This window comes from Neltuma alba, unplaced genomic scaffold (assembly GCF_004799145.2).
Source record: "Neltuma alba isolate B1F8T4 unplaced genomic scaffold, ASM479914v2 tig00012184_pilon, whole genome shotgun sequence".
Lineage (NCBI taxonomy): Eukaryota > Viridiplantae > Streptophyta > Magnoliopsida > Fabales > Fabaceae > Neltuma > Neltuma alba.
In genome coordinates this window covers 268614-294151 of record NW_021636726.1, presented here as the reverse complement: position 1 = coordinate 294151, position 25538 = coordinate 268614, and the positions used below count along the sequence as shown (strand labels likewise).

Below are 25538 nucleotides of genomic sequence, written 5' to 3'. Positions count from 1 at the left end.
TTCCATTCTATTTTCATTCTTTTTGTGACTGAAATGGGCTCTCAGTATCATTTGACAAAGATTAATTTATCTATTAATTAATGAAAATTTGCAGTGAGCGAGGTCTCGGAATTAATCTCATCAGGTAAAAATTATTCTGTCTAATCCTATATATTTCTCTGGTCTTAAATGTAAGACACATTTTGTAGTATAAATTATAAATAAGTCTTTTATTTAGAACCGAATGAGTATAATTTATTTCTAATTAGCTTATCAGAGAATTAATGAAAGATAATTAAGTGATTGATATTGTTTGGGGAAAAAATCAACTTCTCAGTTTACTCTTGTAAAATGCATCTTTTTTTAAACAAATTTATCTGATTATTTCTCTCATATGCGACTTCTTATTTATGAAGTTACTTGACTCAAATGATATTATTTAAATCTTACTCAAAGAAAGAAATTGTATACTCAACATTATGTGAGTATGTTGGGTGGTGAGGTCTTTCACCCATGAAAAAAAGCATACAACCTAGCTATTACTTAACACATATAGGAAATAGCACGCGTAAATTAATTATTCATAAAATAAGAGCTTCAAAAATACTTACGTTCATCATTTTTCTCATAGGCATATTGAAAAATAAAAATATTTTTTAACGAATTTATTATTTTTAATTAATTTTAATTATTTATTTATTATTTATAAATTAATTATTTAAAGTTTATAATAAAAAGAGGACAAGGGCGAGAAAAGACCGGGACAGGCAGGGAAGGGTATCTGAATGTACACGTGCGCGGCGCGTACTTCCCGCGTCAATCTTCAACTTCAACACTCCTTTCCTCTCCTCATTTACGTCTTTCCTTCCCACTTTCAAATTTCGCTTTCTCTTTTCTCTTTCTTTTCTTCCACATATCAATAATAATAAATGATCGACACTAAATTATCAACGCCCTCGCCGTCCGCAACGTCGGCAATCTTATCTTAAATGAAATGGATTATATTTTTTAAATTTATTCTCATTAAAGTTATTCACATTTTCACTCTCCCTTCTCTTTATCTCTTTTCAATAAAGTTAAATAAAGATAAAATTAGAAAATAATAACTTCATTATAATAAATAATAAATAAAAAAGAATATATGAGAAAATATAATAAGAGAGTGGCAAAAATATATTTAAATTCCATATATAGTAACTTTTGCGTAGATATGTTTACTTTAATAATTAAGGTAAAGATAATAACGAATGAATGTTACATATTACTCCTCTGGTTTTTAATATAATATCTAATTACTTAATTTGAGTAGATTAAAGATATTAGTTAAATTAGTTAATATGATATATTTTAAAAAAATTATAATAAGATCCCATCCAAGAGAATTAAATACAAAAAGGTCCATTAAAATACCATATTATTCTGAAGTCTCAAGAGACCTCATTGTAAGAAATTTTATTTATTTAATTACCAAATCACCCTTATCTTTTTATTAAAGTATGCGTTGACAACTGCGGTCGTTAACAACTTAAGGTGTAGAGATTAACAACTATCGCGGCAGATATTAACAACTCATGTATTATATTTTTGTGATACGCTGAAAAATATGTTATTAATACCTACGCGATAATTGTTAATTATTACACCTTAAATTGTTAATGACCGCTGTTTCAATTGTCAATGCATACTTTAAAAAATAAAGGCAGCTTTGTAATTAACAAATGAAATTTGTTGCAATGAGATCCCTAGGAAATTTAGAATAATTTAATGATTTTAATAGATCTTTTTGTATTTAATTCTTTTGGATGGGACCTTATTACAATTTTTCCTATATTTTTTTTCAAAAACACCATAACTATCATCTTTCTTAATTCTTTCCCTCTCCTATTTGATTATTATTGAGGATATATCAATAGAGTTAATTAAAAAAAATTGATAAACATATTAAATGAGTATTATATATAAGACTAATATCAACTTTTAAATTAAGTATTATATTGAGAATAAGAGGTATAAGAAAAGCAAGAGATGTGGACGATTATGCCAGTCCAATATGTCAGGATCTTTGATACCAGACATTTTTTCAAAGATTTTTTTGCAAGTATGGTGTTGAGAATTTAAATTAAATCCTCAAGAAATAAGATATGCCTTAGTTGAGTTATGACACACAAAAAAAAAATTCCAATAAATGGGGCCGTATATGTAATAATTAAGCGTATGATAGGCAATGGAAAGTAAAAGTAAATGGGGGAATGAAGTTTAAAGAATTTATATATTTTTTTGCCAACATTTATATATTTATTATTACTATAGCGAGAAATCGTGATTAGCATGGATAATGATGATAATAATAATAATAGGCATCACCAAGTTAAGATGGCAAGGTCCAAAAAAAAAAAAAAAAAACCAAGTTAAGATGGAAGGAAGAGAATGGCGTCGGCGAGGATCGCGTCACGCATGGCGTCACCATAATAATAATAGAGAAAACCCAAAGAAGCTTTTCTTTTTTGTTGGTAAGAAAAGAAGCTTCTTTTTTGTTTTAAAATGGATATAATTAAATAAATAAATAAATGTGGAAGGGAATAAGTACCGGTGAACATGGACCAGATCGACGACACGAAGGATCTACAACTAACGTAACTTGTGTTGGAAAGAATCCAATAATAAAACATGTCATGCAGGGCTCGCGAAGTTGACTATATATCTACTCCCTCTAGTCTATAATCCCATTTCATTTTAACTAATTTATTAATATTAGTTAACTTATTATATATTTTTAAAAAAAATCACAAAAGACCGTGATATTAGAAAAATTATGAATTGGGAGCTATAATAATATTAGTATGGGTTTTGACAATAATTGTTGTAAACCGATCTCTATGTATAATTTTTATAATTTCACAGTCTTTTTTTTGCAATTTTTCCTATATTTTTTAAATTAATTTTTTTCAATTTTATTTGTATTAGATGAGGTTGTAAAGAAAAGAGAAAAATACAAATAGTTACATTTCAGCATTAATCGTAAGAACAAAATTGACAAATAAACATTAATTATTCTCTAGATAATTACTCATCTAATCCTATTTATAAGTCACTTCCAATATGTTTTACACAAATTAATAAAAACGTTAAAATTTATTAACTCTTATTTAAAATTCAATAACTTTTTAACTTTATCCATATTTACTATACAATATGTCTTATGAGAATGAAGTCAACATAATAATAAATGAAGGGTAAATTTATATATTCACATGAAAATCTTCTTTTTCTATCCTATAAATAAGATAAAAAATTATCTTCTCTCCCTATTTTATAAATAAGATCAAAAGTCAGGCAAAAAAAAAAAAAGATCAAAAGAGTATTTTGTTAACTATTTATACTATGGAGAGGAGGAGCTACTACATATGATCCTCACTACAAAAGATTGACAACTAATTGTTCCCTTTTTTGGCCCCCCCGTTTTGCCAACCACAGCTAATTCATACCTACCGATAAAAACGGGAACTTATTTTAAGATGAGTACCAAAAACTTATCTCATTTAGACTATCTAGATTCGATTTCAATATATTTAATACTTGTTTTGCAATTTTACCTTTATTTAATTATTATTGGAAAAAGAAAAAGAAAAGAGAGATATGTTAATGATTTATAAATGTAGAAAATAAGAGAGAGAGAACTTTAATAAAAGTAAAATTAAAAAATTTTGATAATTTAATGTATTTCTTAGCATGCCGAATGATTTTTAAATATCTTATCTTAAAATAAAAATTCAGGTAGCATTGAAATTAATTTATTTAAATAAAAACTAAATAAAACGTGTACCAACTTCTAAATCTAATGCCTATTTCTGGTCAAAAAATCTAATACTTATTTGCTTAAGCCAAAAATAAAATTTCATTGTAAGCATGCGGGTAATCAATTAGATTAAGGCTTGTTTGGAATAATTTATGGATAGTTTTTTAAGTATGATTTATAAAACAAAAAGAATTTTGTTTTGATTTACGTAACAATATTTATAAATACTTATGAACTGTTGATCGAAACAAGCACTAAAATTAGTGATAAATATTAATAAATTAAAGTCTAATTGAAGTCGTTGGGAAGTCAAAAGCTGGGTAATAAGCGTGCGCTGGGCATAGGTATGCATAATTGAAATAAAAAACCTGTTAGTGCTAATTTAATGTTTTTTTTGTGCCAATGTTAGTGCTAATTTAATTAAACAGTAGATAATGCCATGTAAGGTAATAATCACCAATTCCGTAATTTGACGGTGATGAATTGAAGACAAACATAGGCCCCACCCACTGTCACCCATGTTTGAAGTCAACGACTCCACCAATCCCCCCACTGTCCACAGCCACACTCTCCACGTTCATTTATTACGTCGTTGAAAACCGCGTTCCCCTTCCATTTCAATTTTAAATCTCCGTCCATGTCGAGAGAATTTCAATAAAGTTCTAAAATATAATTACTAAAAAAACCTCAATAATAATAATATAATAATAAATTTTAGAGAAAAAAATAACAACCTATAAAATTTATTTTATAATTTTTTTAACATCTCATTATAATTTTCTCTTAATTTTTCCCCCAGCATTCTCCTTGGATCCTCATCACGATAATACTGAGATTTACTCTAACGTTGTTCGAGTTTTTGGCTTGCAATTGTTTTTTTAACCAATAACCATGTAATCTAGCTGGGGACACTACTGAATTTCTCTAAGTTGTGGGTTTTTCTATTTTCAAACTGTTTCAACATACCTATTTATACTTGAAGGTTTATGCTCCTCCATCCATTTTTATAGTAATAAACAATTTCTTTTATAGTGGTGTTTTTGAATTTGAATAAAAGAAATAATTTTTTATTTGAAATTTTAAACTAATATTTTTACTTTTAGCCCCATTAAATTCTCTCATGTATTTTATTTATAAATAAAAGTATAAAGCAAAATATATCTTTTTTACATATTTATTATGTTTAACTAAATTTAACTAATATTATTTTAAACCGTGTGATTTTAGTAGTTGTTTCGTCTCTTATGTCATGTTTGTATTTGTTTGAATTTATAGCTTGCCCTTATAATTTTCTTTTAACATGTTTTACTAGAGTTAAAAAAACCTTAAACCTAGCTTATTAATTCTGACTTAAAATTTAACAATTTTTCAATTTTATTTCCATTCAATTTACACAATAATGAATGAACAGAAAAATAATATATATTCATGTTAAAAATTTTAAGTTGTAACTTATAAATAAGACTAATAAATCTTCTCTGCCTACTTTATAAATAAAATTATAGGAGTATACTTGAAATCAAAACAAGGATAGGATGAATAAAATGAATACTCCCTCCAATCCTACTTATAAGTTTCAAAGTTAAAAAGAATATTGTCCATTTTATAAGCTTCAATTTGGGTTTGTCTTAACATTTAATTCATTTTTTTTGATTTTGTATACTCTATCATATCACAGTTTTTCATATATTCTCTCTTATCCTTTTTCTCATTTATTATAAAGGTATATTTGAAAATAAGGATATATTTCTAACCTATTTATTATTTTTAACTAATTATTTATTATCCACAAATTATAGTTATTTAAAACTTATAATAAGAATAAAAGAGAGCACTCCCTCTACTCCTATTTATAAGTTTCAAATTAGGGATGGAGGATGATCTATTTTATAAACTTCAATTTGGCGTTGTCTTAACATTTAATGTATTTTTTTAATTTTACCCCTAATTGTTTATTCTCTCCTTTTGTTATAATTTCTCTTATCACATTTTTCCATACATTTTTTTCATCATGTTTCTTATTTATTATAAAGATATATTTAGAAACAAAAGTGTATTTCTAACATATTTGTTACTTTTAACTAATTTTAATTAACTGTTTTTTATCTGTAAATTAGATATTTGAAGTTTATAATAAAAACGGAAAGGAGAGCAATGTAAAAATAAGTTTGGGGGGGGGGGTGTCAAGCACGTGTTGATGGAAGAAAGGAGGAAGGTTTGAATTCAAAGGGAGGGAGGATTAATGGTCTATCATTCGGTGGGCGTGTAATTAATTGGAGGTGGACATTTGGTGAGTGAGTTCATGAATGTGAACGCTCACTTCTTTACTTTGCTTTCCTTCTTTCTTTCAAACTCTTTTGTTTTCCTCTCTCGTGGGCTCAGTGCATTGTATTGACCATTATTTGAACGGCCGGACGACTCCTTCATTATTCTTCCATTCTTTTGTGTTTTTCTTCTTCCTCCACATATGGTAGTGTATCTTTCCTTCTTCCCTCCTCTTACCGTTCAATTTCAATTTTACCTTTTTTGTTTTTCTTTCCTTTTCTTTGTCGACTAGACATTTGCGGTTGTATAGAGTCTAAAGGCAATCATTCTAGTCATTTTATTACACCCGTCTTTAATATAAGAATTATTTAATAAATTAAAAAAATTTAAATAAATTAGTTAATTATAATAAATATGATATGATTTTTATAAAATAATATTGTATAATATCGGGATTAAACTCCCTCTATTCTTTTTTATAAAAGATAATTTTTGGGTATAACTTGTTCCTATAAATAGAAGACACTTATTAGTTATCTACAATTCAGGCCAAAAAAAGAAGAAGGAGAAGAAGTTATCTACAATTTTTTGTTATTTTTTTTATTTTACTCAAATCTATTAGTCATATTAATATCATTACATTTATTATGATGATAAATTGTTCATTCCTTTTGTCCTATTATAAGGTAGAGAGAAAATGTCTTGGACTCTATTTATAAGTTACTTAATTAAATTGTTAACCTGAATATGCTCTTTTGGTTCTATCTATACGGTATTTCCAAACATATAGATAAAAAAAATCTTAAATTGTATTAACGCTTTCTTAAAATAAAACAACTTTTCAACGTTACTTCTATTTAATATATAAACCTTTAAAAAATAAAGAAAATCCTAAAAAGATACCTTTAAATTTCAAAATTCTAAGTCAATCTTATCTACTGCACTTTAATAATAAGTGATAACATTTGAAAAACAAATGACAACACAATATTATAGTAATTCTTGATTTGAGATTTTTGAAATTTTAAATTTATTTTTTTTGGGATTCTCCCTAAAAAATAGCCACTTACATTATAACAAATAAAAGACAAAATAGTAAATTTATAGTAAAAATCTAACAAGGTAATTTATAAATATTTCCAAAAAAAAATTTCTTTCTCTTTCTTCTAAATAGGGCCAAAGGGGTAGATTGTTAATTTTTTATATGGTGTACATATAAGCATTAAACATGGATAAAGTTAGTAGGTAAGTTGTTAAATTTTAAGATAGAATTAATGAGGTTTAAGATTTTTAGTTTTGGTAAAACGTGATGAAAGTGATTCATAAATAGGAATAGAGCAGTGGATAATAAGTTACCCATCTTATACTCTTTTCCCATAAATAAAGTTATTTAAAAAATTATATTTTTTGCAAATTTATTGTTTCTAACTAATTTTAACTAACTTTTTTTTTTAATCAACCTAAGAGGGAGTATATTGGCTTATAAGTTAGATAAGTTAATTTGATAAAAGATGACAAATATGAGAGCCAAAATAAATTAATATATTATATTTAGAACCAAATTCAATCTCAAATTAGCTCTTATATTAAAGACTAAAAAAAAATAATTATCTCTTCTTAGCATACTACCTCCACTAGTTTAGATGGTTAAAAATGGCCAGAGACGTATGGATAAAATTCTTACCAACTGTTTGTTAACTTATTTGGTACTCATCCGATCTTTAATATATGACCCAATTCTTGAGTTAGTTTTGGTCTTAAATATATGACCCATTTCTCATATTTATCAGTTTTCTTTAAATTACCCATATGGATATTCTCTCAACCCTAATCAAGTAGAAGATAGAAAGGAGGTATTAATATAGATAATTATGGTGTTTTAGGAAAAATGTGTCATTTTTCTTATAATTAACTAACTTACTTAACTTCCTTAATATAATCAAATTAGTTAAATGTGTCTTATATTAAGGACCGGAGGAGTATCAATTATTCTTAAAAATTTTATAGAATGTTTTACTTATTAAAACCTATTGGATTTGGTAGGAGGAACCGTGAAACAAAGGGGTATTAGTATTTCATGGACATAGCCTCACATGACCATCACTGATACATTTACAATTTATTTATAAAATGAAACAAATTTATTCTTCATGCGTATGTCATCGCGAATGGATGAAAATGATATAAATGTTTTTATGGAGAGCTTTTTCATAATTTTTCAGTCAATAATTAATGATTAAATAACAGAAGTTTAATAAAGAAGAAATTACAGCTCTGTTTTTAGCAAAGACAACACGTATTTATTACAAATAACTGATTTAATTATTTTTTTTTAATTTATTCAAATTAATAAAGTAACTAGTAAAAATGACTATGTCAATTAGTTTATATTCCAAAAGCAACGTGAAGGTTCCTTTTTTGATAAACAATTGGATGAACGATGCCAAATCCAAACAAAACTCTGAATATTGCCCATCATGTGCAGTGAACAAAGGAGGAGGAGGAGGAGGCCACTATAATTATTAATTTTTTTTTTTTTTAAAAAGGGAGTGAAGTTGCTTTTTCGCGTGGAAGTCGTGGAAAGTAAGTCAATTTCATAAAAAACAAATCTGTCGTCAAATATATTTCTTAAATTGCTATTGGCACACCCCATCTCTCATCTCACCTACTATGCAGATTTTTTTCGTTCTCATCTTTGTGTCGACCACGCCATGATTATGTTTAGTTAATAAAGTAATTACTAATTAATTAAAGTCACTCACGGGGGAAAAATTTACTGTACTTAATTAATTACCACATATTCTTTCCATTCCCCCACATGAAACATCTCTAACCACCTCATGTCGGGAGGGGATATTCTCATAATCCTTCTTTTCTTTTTCTTTTTTCTTTCAAAATCTTATCTCCACCGTTGGATTAAATAATGAATGGTTCATATTTTATATTTGATCTAATAGTGGAAATGAGATTCTGAGAAGAAAAGGAAGAAAAGAGATTCTGAGAGGACCCAAACCCCTTCAGGTCATTACTGAAACAAGAAAGTGATGGCTAAGTAATTAACTTTGTTTGGAAACGAAATAAAATTTTCAATTTTATCTATATTTAAACAATTTTTAAATTTGTATTACATCTCCTCTCATAATAAATGATATTAAATATGGGTGAATGGTGACATTGAAAAATCTTAGTCAATCTTTCATCAACTAACTTATAATGAAGAGCATTCGTCTTTTTCAGAAAACACTCATCTTATTGTGTTTATAATTGAGAAAAAGAATATTTTTTTAATCATATTTATAAATCATATTATTGATTTGTCATGTGAGTGTATACCTTTACTCTAAATTTATTATTGTGTAGAATAACTATTTTCTTGGAAAATATATATAAATTAGGGTAAAGTAGATTAAGGGAAATGGCTTATAAATAAAATTTTAATGAGATTTAATATTTTTCTCAATCTCAATAAAATATGTTAAAAATGACTTATAAATAAAATAGATGTATCATATAGGAGCTAGGAGGGAATACTTATTCAAGATTAATTTCTTCATTCTTACTTGTCCTCTAGCTAACTTGTTTTGAATTCTCTTCCGGCTGATAATATCTTTAGTTAGTAAAATTACTCCACATACATTTAATTAGACTTAAACCTCAAGCAATTTCTTACTTATACGCTTTGAATAATCTCTAATCCTCATTAAGTCTAAATATAATAAGTTGACTATTTATATATAATGGCTAAATCAAATGAATCTTTGGCATATAAGTAAATCTTTTGACTTCTTAAAAATTTGATCATGAATACCAACATGCTACCATCTTAATTTAAAAGTATACACAAATAATTATTTAACCATTTTATAATTGGTAGCGAATATTACTCTATATATATATATCACAAACAAAAAGATTATATTTATTATTACCAATTAATGTGTCACATGATGGAAGTTCAATCCCTAATTATTGGCGGGAATTCATATTTCAAAAAAAAAAATTGAACCAACGTGACAAAATTGATTAAAGAAACTAACGTGCAGGTTTAAACAAAAACAGGGCTAATTAGAGTGTTATAATAATAATGATAACAATTAATAGATTTGATCATGATAATTATGCAACGTGGAAAATGTTTGAAATAGTAAACGCGACAAGAAAGAGAGAGAGGGGGGTGGGCCCCACCCACATACTATCCCCTACAGCTAAACTCCATAGGAATGTTGACCAAAAAAAAAACTCCATACGAATGAATAAACATTTAAAACAATAAAAAAACCAAAGACTTGGACAAATCATGGTGGCTTCGGGTGAACATGAAACTTCTACCTCCAATAAGATCTACGAAGATTAAAGATTATTCTATTTCTCATTTTCTTTCTTTCTTTCTTTCTCCCTTACTTTCTTCATCTGTTTTCTCTCTTCTTCTCTGTGTTTTTATTACGTAATACTATTTCAGATTCTAAATATAAAATTGACTAATTTAAATAAATTAAAAAAATATCAAGTTAGTTATTTGTAATAAATATATATTATTTTTTTAAAATATTTTTATTAATCAAATTTATTGACTATAACTGTTATTATTAGAAAGATTATCTTAAATAAATAAATATAATAGATAAAATGAACTAGAATCTTATATTTATGATCAAAATAAAAATCCAACGAGTTTTCATATTAAAAACCAGAAGTAGTATTATGAGAGAATTACAGTGAGAGTTTACAGAAAAAAATAATTACTAACAAGTCTTTATTGTTATTTATTATTTTTGAATATGTTATTAGAAGTTGAGATTTTTTAATAATTAAGTTTTTCCCCCTCAAACTTTATCATAATTCTACCATTTATTGTTGAAAAAATTATAATAAAATCTCAATAAAAAAAAACTATTAATAAATCTTAACAATAAGTTATAAGTTATTTTTCATTATTATCATTAAAAGATTTTGATTGTTATTTTCATTGCAATTCTTCTTTATTATTTCTGAAAAATGTCACATCAATCCGTCCATGTTGAGCCCACAAGTTGCCACTGTTTGATTTTTACTACTTTTGAAATGTGTGCTTGACTTTGAATTTCCTCCCCAAGAATTCACCGACCTATCCCATCCGCACACCTCATAAAGTATATTCTCTTTATATGATCCCCCAGACAACCCACACCAAACCCTAATTTTGCTATAAAATAATGGCCTCCGCGGCGCAACACGTTCTTCTTATCCTCTCTCTCTCTCTCTCTCTCTCTCTCTCATAATAATTATATTTCTCGCTCACAGCTCGCCGGGCAAGTGGGGTTCACTTTCCGCCAAGTTTCCTTGTCCAACTTGAGCTTCTGAGGTCTACTTGGGAGTAGGACCTTTATATATATACATGTCTGTCTCAGTTTACTCAGAGGTTCAGGATTTTAGAGGCCTTCAGCTAGAGTTTTAGATATATCGCTGCAAGTTCATAAGGGTTTTTGCGACAAAGGGGAGATTTTTTGTGGAAGGGGCCTGAGTCTAATTGCTGCTTTTAGATTTACAATGGATTGTTCGTCTTGGGTCAACACGTCCTTGGATCTCAACATTAGACCTCATCATCATATGCTTCGCGAAGAAGTTCCCGTAAGTTAAAAATGTTCTTCATGTCGTTTATTGCGTGAATGCCCAGAAGCTGTTCTGCAAAATGCTTCAATGAAATCTGTTTGATGATTTTGTATACTGAGGTTCTTATACGGGTGTCTGTTGTTTCAGAAAAAGGAGGTGGAAAACAAATTTTTCTTATCTGGAAGGAAATCTTCTGTAAAAGAAGAGGTTAGTTGTTCAATTCTTTTGTAAACTTCTCAAAGTCTCTGGCTCTAAACTTGGATTCACTAATTCATTCCTTTATCTATAAACCCACCAATGATTGAGAACTTGAAATAGAAGTGTATGTCTTTCTTTGAGCCTTCTGATTAAAGCTGTTTCTGTATAATATGTATGCAGTCATGTCAGACAAGTGGTGCGTTGGAGGATGAACTGAAGAGGGTGAGTGCAGAGAACAAGAAGTTGACAGAAATGCTCACTGAGATGTGTGAGAATTACGATGCTCTAAGAAGACACTTGGCTGAATACATGAGAAATAATCCTCAAAAGGATACCAACAGCACCTTCCCATCAAAGAAAAGGAAGCCTGATAACAGCAGCTACAACAACAACACTAATAATAATTCCATGGCGATTAATGGCACCGCGGAGAGCTGCTCAACTGATGAAGAATCATGCAAGAAACCTAAGGAAGGCACCAACAAAGCAAAAGTTTCCAAAGCTTATGTCAGGACAGAATCATCTGATACTAGCCTGGTAATTAAAACTCCCTTCTTTCATCTCATATAATTGGCGGATTGTATCAGCAGGATCTATATATATATATATATATATATATGACGACAAGTCTATTCACAATCGATTGACCTGTTTAAGGATTTTTCTTGAACTTGTCATCGCTTGATTAGGTGTAATTGTCTAACAGGAAATCTTATTCCTTTTTGTGCTGCGTTTTCAGATTGTGAAGGATGGATATCAATGGAGGAAATATGGGCAAAAAGTGACCAGAGATAACCCTTCTCCAAGAGCATACTTCAAATGCTCTTTCGCTCCAAGCTGTCCAGTCAAAAAGAAGGTAAATTAAGCTTTTCTCTAATTCCGGGGGGAAAAGTTAGTCGCTATGTCATATGTATATCAGACAAGTAGGTACCTGGATGAAAATTGAAAAAGCTAATTTTCCTGTTCCCATGTTTCAACTATTCAGGTGCAAAGAAGTGTGGAAGATCAATCTATTCTGGTTGCAACTTATCTAGGGGAGCACAATCATCCTCATCCTTCTCAAATGGAGACAACAACTGCATCAGGATCTAGTCGTTTTGTGAGCCAAGCTTCAGTACCATGTTCATCAGCATCTTTGAGCTCGTCCTCTGCGCCAACAACAATTGCCTTTGACTTGACAAAATCCAAGTCCGGCGCCAACAACATGAATGCCACTCCCGCCACTCCCGCCAAGAACCCTAAAGCGAAACTCGATTCGCCAGAAGTCCCTCAGGTTTTAGTGGAACAGATGGCCTCTTCCTTGACTAAAGATCCCAATTTCAGAGCAGCACTTGTTGCTGCTATTTCGGGGAGAATATCCCAAAAGGATTAAAGACCAGTGGAATTCCAAAGTTTCTTACTTTAACTGGATCATTCTTAAATCATGGCCGGGGATCTCTTTGTTGTAAATACAGACAAAGGAAGACTAGGACATGTTCCTCGGTTTGATCCTTAACGTTGGGAGGGGGGAGGGGAGATGATCAAGCTCACAAGGAAAGCCCAAATCAGACACTCAAAGTTCTTGCAGAAGTCTGTCAAGGTGACTGAAGAGCTCTGTTTCAAGCAGTCTCATCGTCTCTGAAAGCCACGTCTGCTTCCTTCTCATCTGCCATATTCCATGTACTCTCCTTTTAATTACATAAATGATTAAGAATAGTGATGCAAATATAGAGCTGTTTTATATGAAAGCTCAGCTTTAGATTTTTCAGAGAAAAGAACTATCAATATTTGAATATCGATATATAAAATTGAATTTATATAGGAAGCTTTATTTTCCAGAAGTCTCACCAAGGCGACTAATTAACAGTTCATGCAAAGCACTAGGCGCATAATCCAGTTATATGATATATTTGGAAGTGTTTCAGATACATGGAACAAAAATCAGACATTTTTAGCAGTTGAGAATAGAAGCTTTGGAGTTTAATATGCTTGCCATGACAACACTACATAAAGAGAATGCTGAAATGATCTGTTGTTTTAATGATGTGCTAAAGTTACTAAGAAACATAAGTATCCGAATATGTAAGTAATAATTTAATGTATCTAAACCGACCTTAGATCTACAGTTAAACTAGTAAGATGGGTTATTCGTAACCGAGCTATTATCACTAAATGTGGTGCAGCGATTACTTCGGCTACGAGCACAGCCAAGAGAGAACGACGCATTTGTGATGCTGAATAATATATCTGATAGAAATTGTTTCTGGAGTCATCTGGGTTTGATTTTCATTGCTTTAGGCTCATTCATTGAAAAAAAAAAATTCAAGTATCATACGTTTACATTTTATGAGATAAAGCTTTACCTTTATGACTAAATTTCTTCTAGAGTATCGCATCAATCACTAAGAACACAATCCAATGTAGAATCTCTAATTTCTTGAAATTAGGTGTCGGGTAAGGTAGACAGTATCAAGCACCGCAATCTACAAGCGTTCAACCAATACTGCAGACGAATCACGCAATGTTCCTCGAAGACCAATCAAAGGGTAGGTACTGCTGGACTTAGTTGACTTTAAGACATAATATACTTAACCTGAAAGGCTGAAAATACAGAGTATAGTCCCGGGAATAAAACAGGGAGAAAAGTTAATGTTTCGTATCAGGTTCTTTTGAAAAATCCCATGTTAACCTTGTCCAACTAAATACCTAGGAGTGTCCTGGTCGTCATCCTAACATATAGGAAACTGTTCATGGTCACGAGATAATGAAGAAAGAACAGAGCAGGCAATGCATAAGTGATATATAGTGATATCATTGGCTTGTTCCCATTTCAGTAATTTCTGTTAATGGGATCTTCATTTGGCACAGGTCATTTTGCTTTTCAAACACGAAATTGCCTTTCTTTTCTTTGTAGAACATAGTTTATGTGAGATGGATTCTAAGGGTTCATCAGGATCTAAGACATGCCAGGACTCAAAACTTCCTTACAAAACAATTACAATCATCTCCCCTCAGAGTTGTATCACTATGAGGTAAAGCTCAATTTATCAACAAATGGTTCTTGAGTTGGTTTTTTTTTTTTTTTCACTGGAGGTGCGGAGGCTAAACACTCATCGAATCTGATCTGAAGCTAACTGATAAGATGATCACTTGTAAGCTCAACCACTTGAATGAAAGTACGCAACTATACATGATTGACTGTTGGTTTCTGGTTTGGGAATTTTGACTGGTAGCTATTGTGGGTATTGGTAAATGCTCATTCGAGGCTTTTGGTCTACTGAGTTACAAGTAAATGTCAAGCACGATTTGAACTCTTTCATTACCTGCAATTTTTAGGCAATAACTCTGTGACTAAACACAACCCCTCGTGTAAGTCAGAAATATTCATATTACCCACCATCCTGTGAGTTGGGGTGAGGAATTGGTTTTCCCAACCAGATCTTTTGTTCTTTTTGAATTATTCACCTGTGGGTCACGGTCTCATGGAGCAGGTTTGCATAAACTTTCTTAACTTTCTCTTTGTTAGGTAGCAGAAAAGTTTGAAAAGCAAGGGTTAATAAATAATAAGAGGTTGATTCACTTCAGGAATTGCTTTCCATCCAGAAAGGTTGATTCACTTCAGGAATAGCTTTCCACCCAGAAACAATGGACAAATGAACAAAGATTGCGTTGTTGACACATAAAAGATTATACAAATGAATGAACAGAATCAGAGATCTGATTCTGTCATCATTTTAAGTCTGAAACAGGAAAATATATTTATAGAGGGGCGGCAGCCCTCTAGGAAAGGAAAAGGACAAGGAAATAAATGCATAACATGAGATCTGAATCACGGATTGATTCACACCCTCTAGGAAAGGAAAAATCTTTGAACCTAAGACCTAATTAAGGTTTAATTTTCTTTCTCGTTTTCTTCATTACTCATAGGGACAGATCAATTTTCTCTTGATTTTCCTCGGCTCTTTTTGTCTCGAGGTGTTGTCTTCAGCTCACTACTTTGACTCAATTAAGGTGTAGGTTTTGGTTTCCTCACACCAATTTATAACCTAAAAGTCTTCATCTTCACTCTACTTTTATTCCTTTTTCTCAACTTACTTAGCTGTGAATGTCTGGTTTTGGGTATTCTCATCACACTTTGTAATGAAAGTCTTGGTTTTGTTTGAGCACATTTACTTTAGGGTGGCAATTTTCTTTAAATGAACAGACTACGAGGGTTCTAAATGTCATTAAAGAATTACACCCAAAAAGAAAAAAAATCAAAGATTCTCTTATCATTAAAATTTGAATAAGAGGTATACTCCTTTTCGTCGTTTTCATAAGAGTTCTTTCATAGAATTTTTTATTCTTAACATGACGTGTTTTAAAATTGTTTGGATTATTAATATTTTTTTAACTCAAAATGCCCTTTATTTGAAATGAGAGTGAAAGTACTCCTCCGGTTCTAAATGTAAGAACTCTTTCGTAGTGTAGAACCCTTTCGTAGTGTAAATTACACTATAAAATGGGTTTTATATTTAGACTGAATAAGTACATTAATGAACTTCATTAAATAAGGATGATTTTGAAAAAAAGTTGAAATTTAAGACATTCTGAACAAAACTACTTCCTCCGTTTACAATGTCAGTCACTTCTACAAAATTCCTTAGCCCGCAATATAAATTACTTAAATATTAATGTTATAAAACGGATCCAAAATGAAATCATAAAAGTAGAATAGAGAAAGATGAAGACAAGAGAATGAGAGAACTTTTGTATTTCTTTACTTGTACTACAACACAAATGACATGTTTTATTTATAGGCATAGTCTTGTACATAGGTTACAATTGTCCTTAAATAACAAATAGTAGATAATCAATCCCATGAATGTGAATGGAGGTGAGTTACAAGAGTGAATGGATAATTGAGGAGTAATAGATAGTGGAAAAGTAATGGATGATGGAGGTAGTGGAAGTTACTTAGAGAAGATAAAGAGGAAGGGATAAATAGACATCCACATAATATTCATAACACTCCCCTTGGATGTCCGTTATACAAATATGTGCCTCATTAAAAAATTTCAACTAGGAAAAACCCTGGGGGATAAAAACCTAGAGGAAGAAAAAGAGTACATATTTATCGATATACTATCTAGTTTTGCCTCATTAAAAACCTTACTAGGAAAAACTTAGTGGGATAAAAACCATAGTCAAGGAAAAAAGAATACAGCATGTGTTAAGTTCCCCTCTTAGAAACATTAGTCGATATCTCTGAATCTATGACATCCGATACCATGAGCAAGCTTTTCAAATATCATACAAGGAAGTGATTTGGTGAACAAATCTGCCAGATTTTCACTGGAATGGATTTGCTAGATATATATTTCACCATGTTTTGAATATTATGAAATACTTCATCTGGAATTACCAACATGTGGATCAAAAAGAAATTTACAACCTTTATTTTAGTGTCTTCGTATTGGTGAAGAACTATATCTTATTAGTAAGTTAACAACAAATAATATGTCAAGTCATGAGTGACTGATAAGATATGATATGGTACTTTTAGACTTATGATTTGGTACTTCTAGGCCAAATAGCTCTTCATTACATTCTAGAAATCTAAAAGGTTCTTTATTCACCTCTACAAATCTCATAACCATCAAAGTATATAATGGATATGATTTATCCATATAAAAACACTTTAAGATCTTTCTTGTATCAATTATTTGATACACAAAAGTTTTCATTTTTCAAGCATTCAATTTGCAATCTGAGACAAAACTTTGTTCTTCCCAAATCCTTCATTTCAAATTCTTTCTTGTAAGCAATTTATAACTTCTATGAGCTATTCAGGAGTTCTAATGATATTTACAAAAATTACAACAAACTCATTCCAAAAACTTTTCATAAGAATACATGGGCAAATTGGATTATGTTTTAATATCATTCCTTCAACCGATATTTACTTAGTCGATTATACCACATACGCCCTGATTGTTTCAATTTTTATAGAAACTTACTTAAATTAATTAAGCATTATCTCAAAAACTTGAATTGTATGCTTCTGGCAAGTGAAATCTTTTCAGGAATTTCATATATTTTGATCCAGAACTATAAAATAGATGATACATGCTGAAATTATTTTAATTTTCATAATATTTCATAGATTGAAAGATTTTCTTATATATGCTCCTGGCATATTTTGGATCATTCAAGGATTATTATATAAATTTCACTATTTAATGATCATTATCCATAGGTCATGATAATATCTAACAAGCGCATTTTATAACTGGCAAACTATTCAAATATATAAAATTATATCCACCACAAAGTAATATATCTCATCATAATTATTTGTAAAAATCTTTATTTTCACATAAACGTCTATATATTCTATAGAAACTTCATATTTCATGTGTTTGGACTGCAGGTCCATTTTCACATATTGAAATAATATTTTTATCACATCTTTTCCTTTTTTACTTTTGTTCTTGGCCCAAGTCATGTCTACTTTATATGATAGATCTATGTTTAAGATCCTCTTTTTATCACGTGATATTCTTATGAAAATCATTGTTGACAACTTTGCCTTTTCGGTTCCATTTTTTTGTGTGACATAACTTGTTGAGATCTCTTTTTTTCTTTTCAGGTACCTGAACCTCTTCTAGGGTTTTACAATTAATTATGCCTTGACACTCTTTTATAGTACATGCCTCCTCAATATAACTTCTAAGTTGTATGCTCCTCTTTATTCAATATATTTATATTGGAACCGACTAATCTCTCATGCTTCAGGCATGTCTCATTTTTATTTATATTAATTGGAGCAGTTTCAGCTGGAATAAGAGATTTAAAAATTTTCATTCAGGTCAGTAAAATATTTTGTAGCATTTCATGAATGTAATTTTGATGAACTTCTGGTCTATACTGATATATTTGAGGATCTATATTCGATAGTAATAATGCATTTCATGTGTTCTCTTTTCCAGTTACTCAATTTCTCCCCCTTATGTTGGAAAAACTTTGTCAAATAATTGTCAACTAATTATGCAGTATAAGTCTTCTAAATCCATTTGCTTCTTTTAGGAACATAATTTTGTTTCATTTAAAGACAATCAAGAAGAAGGAGGGTCTTACCCAACATATGTCCTAACTTTTTTTTAAATATCTATCTATATGCAATATGGTAGATTAGTAGGAATAAATATTGTACATTTCAAATTTTAGATAGAAAATACCTGAATCCTTGCCAAAACCAATTTTATTGGGAAAATTTTTTGTTGCCCTGATGTGTATAAGTACTGTAATATATTAAATTAAATATGCCAATGCTAAAATGAAAAAATTTGTTCTCATAAATATTGATCAAGCTATTCATGGAGGCATTAACAAATGATTTTGCTAGATCAATTTGTTAAGCAGGTTTCTCAACATTAAAAGCCTGATATATAAATTCACTAGCATCTTTAAAATCAAGTTTTGGGAATCACATAGTCTGGAAATATTTATCTAAATAATTTTGCAAACTTCAGGTTGCAAATTAATGTCAATTGCACATCTTACCATTTTATATAGATGCATCTATTAGATATTGAATACTTGTATCGCTTATGCGCTTCTAAATGGGCCCATATAGATGAGCTTAATATATTTCCAGAAATGTAGTGATCTATTCCAAAACAAAACATAACTAGTGATATTTTATAATCAGTTTTCTTTGAGAACAAGTAGCACATACAAATTTTTAAAAAATATTGGCTATTTGAAAGAATCTTCTAGTTCTTCAATGGATATCAATACATAATTTTCAATAATTTGTTGCATCATATAGTTCAAGATGATCAAACAAGTCATCCCAACAATAAATCTAATTAGATAAGTAAACTTCTGGTTTATGATACCATATTTCTTTACTAACAATAATTTTTTCAATATAGTATATGATATCCATTTATCAAATTGATATGAAAAATAAAATATATTCAATATCAACTCATACTTGTATTCCAGCAGTCCCCCCTCAAGATTGAGTCATTCAAACATGATTCCTTTATTCATATATTTCATAAACAGTTACGAGTATATAATATGCTAAGGCTAATAACCTATCTTTTGCTTAGAAACCCAAGTATTTCCTAATTCATATATAGTTACGAACTTTAATCCAATTGTGTTATAACATTTACACTCTTTGGAGAACCAAAGTTATGATGTGGATCTATGGGTCATATTTTTCACTATCAATACTTTGTCTGCTCATAAAGAAAAATCAGTATTAGTTCTTCTAAAACTATATTAATACTATTACATCTAGTTTTTCAGGAACTATATAATTTAAGAGGAATATGAAAGACAACTTTATTTCAATATATCATTAACATAATAACAAATAATTATGAGTATCACAAATGTAGCTTGCAATGTACATAGAGAAAATACAAAAATGTAGAAGAATATTTAAAATGAACTTTTGAAAATAAAATACAAATAAAACTTAACATTTAAAACTTTTCAATATTCATCAAGGTACTATAGACATTTAAATATTCAAAACTAATATTGAATCAGATCATATGAATAAGATATAAATAAATAAAGTATAACTAGTAATTTTTTAGTCTATTTGATCTATTTAATTTTATATCACACACTTCTCAATATCACAATATCAAATTCTTATAACAATTTGTTTCTCACAAATCACAATAAATTTAAAGACTGATAAAAATTAAACATTATACATGTAGCCTTCTAGACATGTAGTTATATGTCTTTTATTTTTATATATGCTTTGGGTATCTATCTTTCTTCACAACTTATTGCCTTTAGGTATTAGAATCACCTTCGATATTTTCATGATATCACATGGTCTTTTTGATTTCACAACCATTCTTTTAACATTTGCTTTTCAATGAATTAATACATATTTGTCTATATGACTTTTGGTCATATTATAACAGTTGTTTATAATTTTATCATATTGATTATAGGACTATTACTAATTCTTCTGTTATAATTCAATAGTCAAGCCCCAAAATTATTACTCATCCGATCTTTAATATAAGACCCATTTAACTAATTTGATTACATTTAGGAAGTTGGGTAAGTTAGTTAATTATAAGAAAAGTGATACATTTTTCCTAAAACACCATAATCATCTTTTTTAATACCCTCTTTCCCTCTTCTACTTGATTATGATTAAGGATGTATCCGTAGGGGTAATTTAAAGAAAATTGATAAATATGAGAAATGGGTCTTATATTTATGACCAAAACTAACTCAAGAATTGGGTCCTATATTAAGGACCGGAGGAGTACCTTTTTAGTTATCAGTTCCACTGATATAATGTGATCATATTCTTTATCACTCTTATAGATATATTTTTGCTTTCAATAGCACATTGTCAATTTTCTCAAATATTAGTCTTCTGCATTATAACAAAATTTTTAGAACTACGAAATTCTTTTGTATCATTTAATTTTTAAACCATCAATCTCTAGGACTTTGATATAGATTATTAAATTATGACAATCTTGTCATGCCATCTGTTACTCCCACAAGATAGTCTTTTATCAAATAATCATCAAAACGTTATGTGACTTCTGGCCATCTAATTACAAAATTAAGAGTACAATGGTTATTAGCCATTTATTTATATGTTTAACATTTTACTTTCTAAGACAATAATTAATTAATATTAGAGATGATAATCATATATAGTAATATTATTGATAAAAATAAACCTCATAGAAAATCAATCAGTAGAAACATAGTAGAATCATGAAAATATAAGAAAAGTAATAAATAAAAACAAAAATTTTCATATCTCAATACGATAAATAAAAAATTCAGCTACCAATGAATCAATAAGGTTAATATGCAAAACCACCATTTTCTCTAAATAAATTGGAGAAATCTTGCCAAACTATTCGAATCAAACTATCTTCGTTCAACGAACAAAACATCAACATGTATCAATTAGAAGCCATGAACTCAAATGGTAGAGTATCGTGTTGATAACGTGTTATGAAATGAATCCAAAATGAAACCATAAAAGTAAAATAGAGAAAGATAAAGACAATAGAATGAGAGAACTTTTGTATTTATTCACTTGTACTACAACACAAATGACATGTCCTATTTATAGGCATAGTCTTATACATAGGTTACAATTATCCTTAAATAATAAATAGTGGATAATCAATCCCATGAATGTGAATGGAAGTGAGTTACAAAAGTAAATGGATAGTGGAGGAGTAATAGATGATGGAGGTAGTGGAATTACTTGGAGAAGATGAAAAGGAAGGGGTAAATGGACATCCATATAATATTCATAACAATTAATACTTATTTATCAATTTAGTCCTTTCAAATAATATTAATGTAACTTTTTATATTTTTCTCTCATTCTTATTTAATATAGGTAAAATTGACCCAAAAACAAATCAATTTGAGACAGATTTAATGAGTTAACCTTATGAACTAACTTTTGATGAGTCATCTCTCAATAAGAATGCGCAATATGACAATTATTACCTCTGGTTCTTAATATAGGATCTCATTTGACTTTTATTTTGGTTTTAAATATAAGATCCCAGTGCACTTTGTTTCTAATATTTATGCATTTTTTCTCAATATAGTCTTTCTAACAATGGTAATTCTAGCCAATACACTTGATTAGTAATAATATTTTAGGAAAGACAATACCTATTTATAATAACTAACTTAACTTCTTTTCTTAACCTCCTCAAATTAGTCAACTAGTTCTTATAATTAGAACCAGAGATAGTATTTAACAATACATTTCTTGTAAAATAATATAATCAACAATCAAATATTTTTTTTTAAAAAAATTAAAGAAGTATCGCCTTGCAATTACTGTACAAAAACAAGAAATGAAATTATACCGTCATGTGCATGTCGAGCAAGCTAGCCTGCACAAGCGTTTGCTTCGCTGAATACATGATCAGATGAAATTACTAATTAGGTTGACGAGATAACTAATATCAGAATATTAAGAAAACTATTTAATTTAGTTATTTGTCATAAATACATATTGATTTTTTTAAATTATCCACTTTAATTCTATATATTAGAACATCATTTGGTGGGACTTCTTATAATCATTAATTAATAGAGATATTTTAAAAAGAATTGGAGATAAAGTAAATTGTGGTTTTATATTTAGAAGCAAACATAACCCCTAAATTAATTCTTATAATAAGGACCCCAGGTAGTATAACCTAACTTTCGTTTATCGATATTTGGTTAAAAAACAAATCATGATTTTAAAAGTAATTTTATGGTATTCAAAATAAGTACGTAGAAGGAGTTTTATCTCAATTTATATAAAAACACATTCAAAAAGTGTTTTTGGAAATATCTAAACACTCCTTTAGTCTAATAGAGTTTAATACTTCTACCTGTTCTTATTACAAGGTTCAAATAACTGATTTACATATAATAAAAAATCAGTTAAAAACAATAAATAGGCGAGAAATATACTTTTATTTTTAAATATATTCTTATAATAAATAAAAAAATGATGAAAGAAAATGCACAGGAAGATGTAATGAGAGATGTAACAAAGGAGAGAGAATAAAATTGAAAAAAAAAACATATTAAATGTTGAGACAAACCCATATTGAAATTTATAAAATGAACCACACTTTACCAATAACCTTGTAACCTAATGGCATGTAAGCTTCTTTTATAAGTGAAAAGTTACGGATTCGATCTCATCTTTAACATTAGGCCATTAGTGCTTGCCTCATTAATTTAAAAAAATAAAAATAAATCACACTCCTATTTAAATTTAAAGCTCATAAATGTGGCCGGAACTCTTAATAATCCCATTAGTTCAGCGATAATGCCAGGGAACCACTGTAATTAATTTCAGCATGGACCCGCATTTCTAGGCACCATTTTAATCCGAAATGAGACCTCCATAAGTAACTTCGCTCATCTGGTTAACTGATCCATCCCGTCACGTCTAGCCCCTTCTTGACTTGAAGCTATAAAAGTACTATTAGGACCCTTTACCCACGGTGCCTAGCATTTCATTTGTCTTGCCACTTTTGGCTTGCAGGCATTGGGATTTCTTCCATAAAAACAAAGGAATAAATACATTGCGAAAGGAAGAAGCATGTCACTATTGTATTTGGCTATTTTATCTGGAGAATGATTCTTAAGAGAGGTGAAAACTCATACTAGATGGGCCATAAGAGGTTGAAGAATTTACCCAAATAAGCTATGACAGCAACAAAAGAGTGCCTTTGTTATTCTCCATAATTTTTAATTCAGACGAACATGAAAATGGGGGAGAAATAAAGTCATACTAAACCTTTTCAATAAGCAAAATATGCTGTTAAACTGGTTGAGTTCAATAAGCAGATCCAAGATTCAAAGAGGGCAATAGGTCCTTTTAAAACGTAGCCCACTGCATAAACCCTGCTGCAGAGAGCATCAAAACCCAGCAGTTGATAATAAGTGCTGAAGTGAAGAAGATAAGAGCAACAGCCATCAGTGGCTATTTTAGAGATTTTAATTTCTTATCTAAGCATATTAATTCTGAAATGAGCGTTCTATTAAGACAGACAACTTTGTACACCAACAAAGGATTAATTAACAGTTATGTTGCTTCTACTTCAGTAGTTTAGTATCAATAAGTATATGTTGAAAAGGGTTGAAAAAGAAGCTATGCGATGCAGAGGGCTTCAGCTTCACAACCACCAATATGCACTTTAAATTGCAAGTTTCATCTTCATTATGATTATGAACTTGCTGAGATGGTGTTTCAAAAACAGTTAGGGGATTTTAATAATGGGAAGGTCTTTACTTACAAGTTATGGTGTTTCTACTTCCTTGCTTATTGAGAATTAAGAAGAGTTTGGTGGTGATGATGATGATTTAGTCGCTTCAAAATCAAAGGCATTCATGCGCATCACAGAATTGAACAAGGAAGTTAAATACAGGTTTCCATGTCTTCTCCTGATGGAGTAACTGACATTGCAAGAAACCTTGTTTCTATAATGCTTTCATCGAAAAGATTTATTTTTATTGTATCACCTAAATAGTGTCCGCAAGATTTTTCTGAATGCAAGTGGCCAGTTCGTAGTTAACTCTTTTCCAGGTTCAAATACTAACACACGCACACACACACACTACCATTTAAATTGTCGCAAATTACATCTTAGTGGCCACTTCACAACTTTAATGGCATTGGCTGCGACTTACTTACAGACCAATCCCAAAAGCTTTCCCACCATTTTGTCCGCTAGCCTCCCTTGAATTTTTACAGTTGCTTCCATTTTCAATCATGCTTCATTCTTGGTTCATTAGACCTTCAAGTTCATAGTTCCAGCTCAAGATCAAATGCATGCACTAATGGCAAGAACCCTGATGATGGAGATGGCCCAATCATGGAGTATGGCTCCTTGCTTGCAGGTCCCATGTGGTAGAAAGATAACAAGAACAAGTCTTATCCCATTAGATAAGATCAGTTATGTAGATATCATGGCATCATTTTCCTCTATCACCAACCAAATTCTTAAATAAATTATTAACTAAAAAGTCCTATTCAATAACTTTATTGAGTATTTTCTTTGATTTTTCTCACCTCTTGTTTAGAAGACTTCATACTACTTGATTTATCCTCCTTTCCGTCTCTTCCAATGGCTTTCTCTATGCATGGCCATACCTCGTCAAATAGGCATTGTGCTTACTCTTTTCCTAATATGATCATTTCAAA

General features: G+C 29.8%; 1 protein-coding gene and 1 long non-coding RNA gene across 2 annotated transcripts; one reads left to right on the top strand and one right to left on the bottom strand.

Moving 5' to 3' along the window:
- The first annotated feature begins 11419 nt into the window (after window positions 1–11419).
- Window positions 11420–13631, top strand: LOC114724274 (probable WRKY transcription factor 40). The gene is made up of 5 exons (XM_028910595.1): window positions 11420–11647; window positions 11777–11836; window positions 12008–12364; window positions 12567–12683; window positions 12813–13631. The coding sequence occupies exons 1-5, from the start codon at window positions 11567–11569 to the stop codon at window positions 13197–13199; spliced, it is 1002 nt and encodes a 333-aa protein (XP_028766428.1). The 5' UTR covers window positions 11420–11566; the 3' UTR covers window positions 13200–13631.
- On the bottom strand, window positions 12249–12611 carry LOC114724275 (uncharacterized). Its single transcript, XR_003738300.1, has 2 exons — window positions 12476–12611; window positions 12249–12420 (listed from the first exon to the last, which is right to left on the bottom strand). It is a non-coding gene; the product is annotated as an uncharacterized LOC114724275 (long non-coding RNA).
- Window positions 13632–25538: the final 11907 nt, after the last annotated feature.

Bases quoted from the DNA above. Each gene is read 5' to 3' on its own strand.
- LOC114724274 (XM_028910595.1), top strand. From the start codon at position 11,567: ATGGATTGTTCGTCTTGGGTCAACACGTCCTTGGATCTCAACATTAGA. The intron at 11,648-11,776 runs GTAAGTTAAAAA...CTGTTGTTTCAG, and splicing joins TGCTTCGCGAAGAAGTTCCC to AAAAAGGAGGTGGAAAACAA. The intron at 12,684-12,812 runs GTAAATTAAGCT...TCAACTATTCAG, and splicing joins GCTGTCCAGTCAAAAAGAAG to GTGCAAAGAAGTGTGGAAGA.